The sequence below is a fragment of the Cariama cristata genome, unplaced genomic scaffold, assembly GCF_000690535.1.
Source record: "Cariama cristata isolate BGI_N322 unplaced genomic scaffold, ASM69053v1 scaffold35405, whole genome shotgun sequence".
In the NCBI taxonomy this organism is placed as follows: Eukaryota; Metazoa; Chordata; class Aves; order Cariamiformes; family Cariamidae; genus Cariama; species Cariama cristata.
Genome location: NW_009619838.1, coordinates 1,378 through 10,465, shown reverse-complemented (window position 1 = coordinate 10,465; position 9,088 = coordinate 1,378). Strand labels below are relative to the sequence as shown.

The window sequence follows — 9,088 nt, the reverse complement described above, 5'->3', positions numbered from 1 at the left end:
GAGGCCCCCGGGTGAGCGGGGAGCCCGGGAGATCCCACGGGGAGAACTTGAACTGAGCCTGACCGACCTCAGCAGCAGCCACGTCGAGGGAGGCTGTGGGACGAGGAGGCACAAGCTGGTTCTCAGGCGGCAGAGCACTAGCTGCTTGCCCGATGCCAGGCGTCCCCTTTTCCCTGAGCCACCTCGGTCCCCGGCTATCAGCGGGGGCCCGGACTCCAGCCTCTTGGTAAAGGCGTCTTCTAGCTACTCCAAATCCCTGGATCTGGGGGGGTCGCCCCCCTCAACCCCTCCTGCCGTTGCCAGGACGGACTCCCAGAGCTCCCAGTCTGAGCCTTCCAGCAGCAATAAGGGCTACAGCCACCTGGAGGAGGCAGGCACCTCCTTGGAGTCAGTTGCCAACACCCCAGCCAGTAAAACCCAGGATTGTGAGAAGGAACTGGCTGAGAAGACGGACCCCCTCAAGGCTACCAGCAGAGAACAAACAGGGGAGCAATCCCAGCAAACTCAAAGACAGTACACAAATAAGGAGAAACTCTTTATGATTTCTAGGTCGCACGCTGCATTAGGGCTGGAGGACGGGGAGCTGGAGAGTACTGGCATCTAAACAAAGCGGAGAAGGCACCAGGACACCTTGCGACCCTCCACACCTCCCCCCCTGCTCCATCTCCTTGTGGACGTAGGAAAGCATCAATATCCAAAGAGCTGCAGCATGTTACCCAGGAAAAGCAAATTCCACGGCTCCTGTAGATGACTTCAGGAAGAAAAAGAAAATCCTTTCTGTCTGATCGTGGTTGTATGTTCCATGCAAGCCAAATTGTATTAAATATCCACAGCCCAGCAAGTTCTTTGGATCAGATTAATACAATTTTGGACAGTATGACTGTGCACTTTACTGTTTTGATTTCCAAGTGCCCCTTCTTCTCCTCTGATTTCTTTCTTGCTGATTTGCCACTAACTGCTTGAAAACCGTAGGCACCTTTTTAAGCTCAAGAGCAACGTGGTCTTCAGATCAAGAAAGCCGAGCTCTCTCTTTGTTTTGGTTCAATCACTAAAAAGTTTGCAAGGCCTTAAGGATGACGTACCTTGACAAAGAATGAGTTTGTTTAAATTCTGGGAAAAAATGACAATTTAGAAGAGACTGGAGCAGAACAGAGCTCTGATTTAGTTGAAACCATTACATTCCTGAATCCAAAATACCTACTACTATGTGATACTTGATTAAGTATTAATACACATGTATTGACTAATAGCATTAAAAGATTTTTTTTTTTTAATAAAACATTTACAAACAAAACTGCCACGCTAAGCAAGTCCTTTATTTTGGTAAGTAATTACAGATATCAGAAACATTTTGGTTTTATACTGTGAAAGATTATAGAGAGGTATGAGGCCAAAGGCTTGTTTATGCTTTTAAGTGGGTAATTAATGAGTAATTTCAAAGTAAGTACTGGTTCAGGCTCTGAGAAACCACACTTCAGTTCGATTGGCAGATTCTGTCTCCGTTTCTAACAGTGCTCTGTGACAGCTGAAGAAATGTGAGATTTTGACATGCTAAGGGAAAAAAAAAGTTTTTAAAGGTTTGACCTTCTATTAAAATTAGATTATTTTTTTTTTTGTGGGTAACGTGTAAGTCTCGTACTGCAGCATATTCTTTCTGGATTTTTCACTTCCCGTGTAACTGTTGCAATAAGCCTTTCTGCTGTTGCGGTTCTTACTTGTGAATGCATGTGCATAACCTTAATTTTAAAGCGTGATGATAGCCCTGTCAATCGCGTAGCAGTTGGCTCTATTGGAGTCGGCGGAGGTTTCTCACTGACTTTGGCGTGCTGAGGATTTCTTCCTGCGTGAGAAAAGCATCAGGTTTCCTGAAGGCTGGAGAATGCCTTGTCTGTAGGCAGATTTTTGGCAAATTGATGAGCTGTTTCATTTTCATAGCTGCAGCACGGCAGGCACTCTCTTATTTTGCCAGAACAGCTTTATGTGCTCAGAAGATTTTGTCAATACTTCAGATTTTAAATATGGATGTGGCATTTCGCTACTACGGGAAGAGAAACCGACATTAAACAAATACAATCTGTAGGCAGGCAAGAGTCTTTCTGTTGCAATTAAATTTTTTCTTATGGTTTCATGCTTTAAAATGCATAATTTAACTACTTACATTACAATACCTTGCAAAATGGAATATAACTATCACTAAATGCAATTGCGTTTAGTAATCCAGCAAAATTCATTATTAAATAAGGCCAATTTAAAAGAAAAGGGAAAAAAACCAAAAGAACATTTACCATGTCAGAGTCTCGAAACTGGAGAAGCAGAAAGTGCTTGTTCTCCCGAGCAATGGAGACATCCAGGTGGCAATACCTCTCCTCCTGCGAGGGACAACCAGCGCGTTGACGGTATGAACATCAGCGTGGGGGTGTTTTGTTATCAAACCGGTAGGACGCAGCTGGCAAAAAGTGGTTGTAAAAGGGCCTGGGCTGGGTGAGGCTCCAGGTGAGGTGGGGAGCGGGCGGCTGGGCTGGCGCTGGCCTTTGCACGGCTCTGTCCCCGCTGTCCCTCATGGGCGACGGCCCTGCGCTCCTGCTCCTTCCAGCACCTTCCAGCAAGCTTTGCGAGGTGAACCTGGGCGGCGTTGCCTGGTGCCGACGGAGATGCTGGGGTCACTGGCACGGCTGACGGCACCCTCGCTGTGCTTCCGCGTGAAAACCCTTCGTGGTGGTGCAAGGGAAGAGGCGAGTCACAGGTGCTGCGTACCGGGGCATGGGGTCCTTGTGAAGATGTGGCAGGGGGTTGTTTTATTCTGAGAGGGGGAAACAAATACTTTTTTTAATATTCTTAGCAAATATTTCTGTAGTCATTTGGATCTACAGTGTACTCTGAAAAAAACCCGACTTTAAAAAAGCCTCTGGGTACTCCTTAGATTGATTTTAAAACAAAGCAGCCCAGTAATTCTTCTGATGATTAATTTACTGCAAAGCTTTCTGAATAACAAAATTACAACAGAGTTTGGGCTTAATAAGGAAAATTATAGCTTGTTCCTGTGTTTCCAAAAAAAAAAGGTGTGAAGCATGAACATTCATCGGTCAAGCTGAATTTTTTAATAACATCAGCCAGAAGTGATTCGTAACATACAGATTAATAAGCAGAGAACGCTGCCGCTATCTGTTTCCATGTTATCCAAAAATCTCTCATTATTTTTGCAAACTTACTAGTTAAAACTATTTGTTGAGCTACTTATGCGGTGGTGGAGTTGGAAACTTTTGTTTGAAGGTCAAGATGGGCAAGTTAAACATGCCGATGTCAGAAAACAGCCGAGACATTCAACGCCGGCGCAGCAGCGGTGCCTGCTGTGAGCACCGTTAGCCTCGGAGAGAAACGTGGGGGCTGCGGGGAGCTGAGCCTCTCCTGGTGGTCCCGGAGGTGATGGGCTCTGAGCGCTGGCCTGCTTTTGAGTCTCTCCCAGCTGGCCCTGACCCCTTTTCTCAGCCCTGCCAGGACGCCCCTTGGCCAGCGCTGGTGCAGCCTGTCACACACTTAGGCATTTTTCTCTGCTTTAGCCTCTCCCTTTTCACCTTCGTCCCCAGTGTCCTGCCACCAAGAGCTTCCTCCATGGTCCTCGGTGAGAGCCAAGAAGCTGCCTCTGCGTACCAGCATCCTCCTGCCTGCGTGTCGCCGAAAGACCTGTGCTCCCACACAAAATGTTTATTAAGAAGGAATCGCTAGGCCCTCTATTTTAAAAGTGGTGTCGGTGAAAATGTGTTAAGCTAGAGTACCTAGGCATAAATTTTTGCTATGGAAAAATCAGATTTTGGTCCAGAAATGTGTGTTTTGGTTTGTTTTTTAGCACAGAAGTACTATTTATGTAAGATTTCTGCCTGACCCCTCAGAATACCCCCCTCCCTAGGCAGCAGGCTGCCTCTGGTCACTGTGCATGTAGATGCTGCTTGGAGCAGCCTGAGGACAGGCAAACGCCCGAATTGTGCTGCCCTTCGTCACCAAATCCTCGGGCCTCTGCAGAAGCTGCTGACACGATGGTACCCTCGCCCAGTCCTGCCTCAGGTTTCGCTGGCCAGCAGTGTTTCACATCCTTGCATTATCCGGGCTCCCTTGGCTGAACGGGTTGACCAAACTCCCCAGCAGCTGACGTACCAGCCCATCCACCACAAAAGGCTATAGCCCAGATTTAGTACCCGGGATTGTTTAGTTACATTTTTAACAGCCGTTTCGGGGACTGATGCTGTCCAACAGTGAGTAATAGTGCACATACAAACATCAAATTAGGTAACTGTGAACACCGATGTATGCCTGCAGTCTGAGATAGGGTATGGCTTTCTGTAACAGCCAAAATGGTTCGTACCAGAGTCACCGGAGGCAGCTCCATCAGGAGACAGCCCCGGTGAGCCAATACGGTACTTCTGCAACGCCATAAACCAGCCTTCCTCCCTCATTCCTGAGGCGTACTTTAGGTCTCTCCAACGGGTGCAGCATGTTTTTACTTTATTGACTTTACAATCCAAATCCATTTTAAAGAAACACCATTTGGTCTCGGAGCCTAGTAGAATCTATTATTTAAAATGCTTGTAGAGTCCCTATTAAAATAGCATCAGATGACCTCACAGTCCTTAATGTATTTCACTCTAGCGTGCCTTGGGTACAGAGCATGACTACCTTCCTCTCTAAAATCAAGGCACAGAGATACAGCCACAGCCAAAGTGTGCAAAGACCAGGTATTTTTTTAAAGGGAGAAGACTATAGGCACCAGTATCTGGTGATGGCAGCACACAAGTACCTGCCTCTACGCGATGTTTCCAAACCACGCCTGGGGAAGAGAGCCTCGAGCGTTTGTCCTCCAACAGAAAGCCTTCCCGCATCTTTAACAGAGCCGTTTTCTGCGTGTGAGACACCGACGTGCTAACCTATTTCACTGGCTTTCAGACTCATCGCACACAGTATTACAGGAAATAACTCAGCAAAAGCATAAGGCTTTCCAAAGATCTCCCTGCAGAGTACTTAAGGACACAAGTGATATTAGGCAGCTGCTGACACGCTGTTTCAAATAAGAAACTTAAAATGAGAACAGGTAAAGTCTGAAACTGCTTATTAGTTTGCTGTGGTGACACAGCATAAGGTGTGAGAGCGGCAGCTCTTTGGGTTTTGGAAACTTAAATCCGTCTGCTGGCACCGCTCGCTTGGTTAACGCTACAGGCTGCCTTGGTGCTGGAGAATGCAAACCACCGTTCTGGTCCTCGCAAGGCGCACAGTGCCTGGAGCAGCAGCACCAAAACAAGGACGGGTGCTACGGCTGCGTCTCTCACCATCTGTGTGATCAGAGACTAAGGCAAGCAAGCTGCAGAGGAAAATTGTTTCTTTTAGACCCTTAAACTAGAGTTTTGCTGCATTATCACCTGGATGAAGCAGTTGCACTTTTTAAGGAACTCTTTGGGACTAACAGGCAGGAAAGGTGAGGGTGCTTTCCTAGCACTGTTCTTTGCAAGCATCTACTGCCGCTCCTCTGGCACGCAGCGGGGAACACAAAAGTGGAATACACGTAGCAGTGTCGGGGATGGAGAAGGTTTTAGTCAGCAGCAGCTTCAAGTGGCCTGGGTGGCATCGCTCAGTGACATACCCATTTCAAACAGATGCTGATAAATATTCCATACTACGATACTGGATTGCCTCATCTTTTTTGCTTTCTTTCCTACCACACGAGACAGTAGATTATTTGTATTACACATAGCAAATGGGAGCAACGTCCAGCAGCATTCTCTTAAAAAGTTCGTGTTTGATGAACATAACAGGTATTTAGTCTTCGTGACTCTGAAGTTGTGCTTAACGCACTGGTTTGATCATCTTTAAATATAGAAGCCTTAGCAGGTCTTATTCTATCAAGAAGAGTCCTGAGAATTGCTCTGTTTTTCCTCTGTCACTGGCTACAACTTAATCAGCTTTTGTTTAAATGAATAATTCTGTTACAGTACAGAGCGTGAGCAATTATGTTACACGTGCTCAAATCTGCATACTGCAGCAACACAACATATATAAATCATCATGTTTATGCACAACTAAAATACATTACTTCTACATAGCCCAAAGAACTGAGCCAAACGCTGAAAACTGAAATTCTGGTGCAACACACAGAGCAAGGTATGCACTCGGGGTAAAGCAGGTGTCCTAGATCCTAGATGGAGAAGGTAATGAGGGAAGGGCTGATCTCACCACAGCAGCGATTTCAAGGCATAAGCACAGTGATCAGAGCTGTTTGGAACGGGAGGTTACACTGAACCTGCCACAAGTTACCAAAAAAAAATAAATAAAAAGGAAGGAAGAAAACCCAGGTAGTAATGGAAGGCAATGCCAAGGAGCCCACGGAAGCAGCAGCAGCTCAACTCTCCCCCTGTGCCATGTCCATCAGGCCCACGGGAAAGGGCCCGAGCAAAGGCAGGAGCGATGCCCACGGCGGGGAGATCCTTGGTGCTGAGCCACTGCTTTCAGGCCCCGCACCGCTGTGGCTGGTGCGTCCTCGTGTCCCATGGGGACGTTGCCCCTCCAGAGACGGGAGGAGCGGCTCCTGCCATTGCAGGCTGCAGCACAGAGCCCGTCCCTCAGCATCGCTTGGCTCAGCCCCCAGAGGAGCCCAGCACCCTCAGGACGGGGAACGTGGCAGAACAGTTTCCCTCCCCCTCCACACCCGTGCCACACACACCACGTTAGTACCAGCTGTGATGTTTACCCGTCCAAGGTTGGAGCCAGCCCGTGACACCAAATCCTGCATTTTGCTGCTGCCCCTCTGGGTCATCCGCTTCAGTTGAAGACTCCAGGGAGAACTTGTGCCCTTTCGGTCTGATCTCACACCGTCCGTTGCAGACGCTGGTTGTTTAAGTGCTGCTCCGCGAGGCCCTGACACATCCTTGCTGGTACGTTAGTTGCAATCCCATTTTGTGCTGGCTCCGCTTCCCATCCGCAGTAAGTCAGCGGTACACTTGCTCGGTTATTCCAAGTAGGATCACCGAGCTCAGCTGGTCTCTCTTCTTTACATTAACAAACTGAAGGCTGAAAGGCGAGCAAACAGCCAGGCAGAAGCTTGCTGGGTTTTTCACTTTGAAGACACAATTACTCCAGTGGTATGTCCAGTTTAAAAACAAGATTTGTTTTTCCACCTCTGATCCAACTACTGAAGTTTAAGATGAGAAACCTCGAGCTCCGACCATCTTGAAACTTGGAAGAAACTATTTTAAATAACATTTCTGAAAGCAGTTGTGAGAATGTTTTCAGCTGATCTTAAAAGCAGTTTTCTAATTCTAAGATTCAAAGACAACCTCCAGAATGAAAAAGAGCGAGCCCTGGGTGGACATTCGATACCTAAAATATCTTATTTTTTAGAAAGTACTTAATTTCTCTCCCTTGAGCATGAAAATCACGCTCTGATCTAGGTGCATAGGCTTTTTAGAGTCTCTTTAGGATGCTGGCTCCGTGTTCCTGCTGTACAGGTCAGTGACCAAAACCCATGGTAGGCAGCCAGCTTCAGAGGTGTTTAAGCCCATCTGGGAGTGGTTTTGAGAAGGCAGCGGTACAACGCAATTACACCAAGTTGCTCAGGATTTATGGACCCCCAGATGTGTTCTTCTGGCTCCAACTCTGAATAGCCACCCCCTCAAAGAGAAGATTTACCAGAGCTTAAATATTCCCAAAGAGATGGCTTTTTGAACGGAGGCACTTGTCAAACACGGCGTCTTGCAGTCCTGCATCTGCTTTTAGTTTTGTGACAACATGATGAGAAAGAAATGGTCGATTTCCCAGCAGAGGACACCCCCTGGTTTCGGTGTGACCCACCCCCCGACACTGCAGGGTGCCAGAGCAAGCCCCGCTCCCGGCTGAGCAACCGCAGCCTTCGCCGGGCAAGAGCATGGGGCTGGGCAAGAAACCGCTTCAAGGCCACGTCAGGGATTTGTCTCATAGGAATTGTTTTAGATATTTGGGTTTTTTGGTTTTTTGGGTTTTGTTGTGTTTTTTTGATCAGCAGTCATGAGGAACAAGAACAAGTGTTGGTAAATGTTTTGAAATGAGGGATTACTGCCTTCTACCTGCACCTAGAGAAACAATACAGGGCTTTTTTTGTAGGGCATACTACCAAGGCAGAAGCGTGGCTAGTGACAGCAGAACACACACATGGAAATGAAATGCCCCAAGGAGGTCAAGTTGCTACTCACCCCTAAAACCGCCTCCTGCTAGTTGAAGGATCAGGCACCGAAGATGCCTGCAGGTCGTAGGGCTCCAACCCAAAGCCACCGCCTTTCCGACGGCTCTGCTGTGCCGACAGAAGAGCCTGGCATCTTCCCGACATGAAGCGCCGGTGAACGAGGTGGTGTATCTGCTCTTTTCTGCATACGTAGAAGCACAGGACAACGGGAAGGGAAAGCCAGCCGGACTAACCTATATAATCTTTATTTATTGTAACAACCCACAGACGCAGGGCTCTTGCTCAGCTGCATCTCACCCTCCCAGAAGTGTAACGTCCAGAAGCAAGAACTGCCTCAGCTGTTCAGACGGCAAAGGCCCATCCGATGGCTGGTGCCTGACAGCAACCACTAACCGAGGATCCAGGACCAGGCAGTTACAGAACGCTCCTTCCTTTGGCGTTTGCATCCTGTTTATTAGAATAGCTAGTTTAACAAACATCCAGTTAAAACCTGCCAAGGAGCAGGGAGATGCTGTTGTCAAAGCCTTCTCTCAACTTACTTGGAAAACAATCATTGCCGTGCAATTCAGCATTTAGTTCTTTCCAAAAAGAGGGGGGAATAAAAATCACATCCAGCAGGTAATATTTAATGCAAGTTCTCCCCAACCCTGATGTTTTACCTTTGTGTCAGTAACTCAAGTTACATTAACATAAACTCAATTAGAAGGAATTCGCAGATTGCATTTATTTCCCTGCATGAACTACTAGTGCTTATAAAGCAAATTACTCAAAGGGGAGGGGGAGGCAAATTGGAGACCACAAAGGGGGAAAAAAAAAGTAGAAAACAGAACGAACAGGAAATGCAGGGATCATAAAAAGACTCAAACTCCCTTCTGGACCTAGATTTCAGAG

General features: G+C 47.3%; 1 protein-coding gene across 1 annotated transcript; it reads left to right on the top strand.

Annotated features, from left to right (window-relative positions):
* Positions 1–7: 7 nt before the first annotated feature.
* Positions 8–1,294, top strand: LOC104162631 (transmembrane protein 200C-like; the record flags this gene model as incomplete). Its single annotated transcript, XM_009701403.1, has 1 exon — positions 8–1,294. A coding segment is annotated over one exon (597 nt), but the record flags the coding sequence as incomplete, so codon positions are not given.
* Between the last annotated feature and the right edge of the window lie 7,794 nt (positions 1,295–9,088).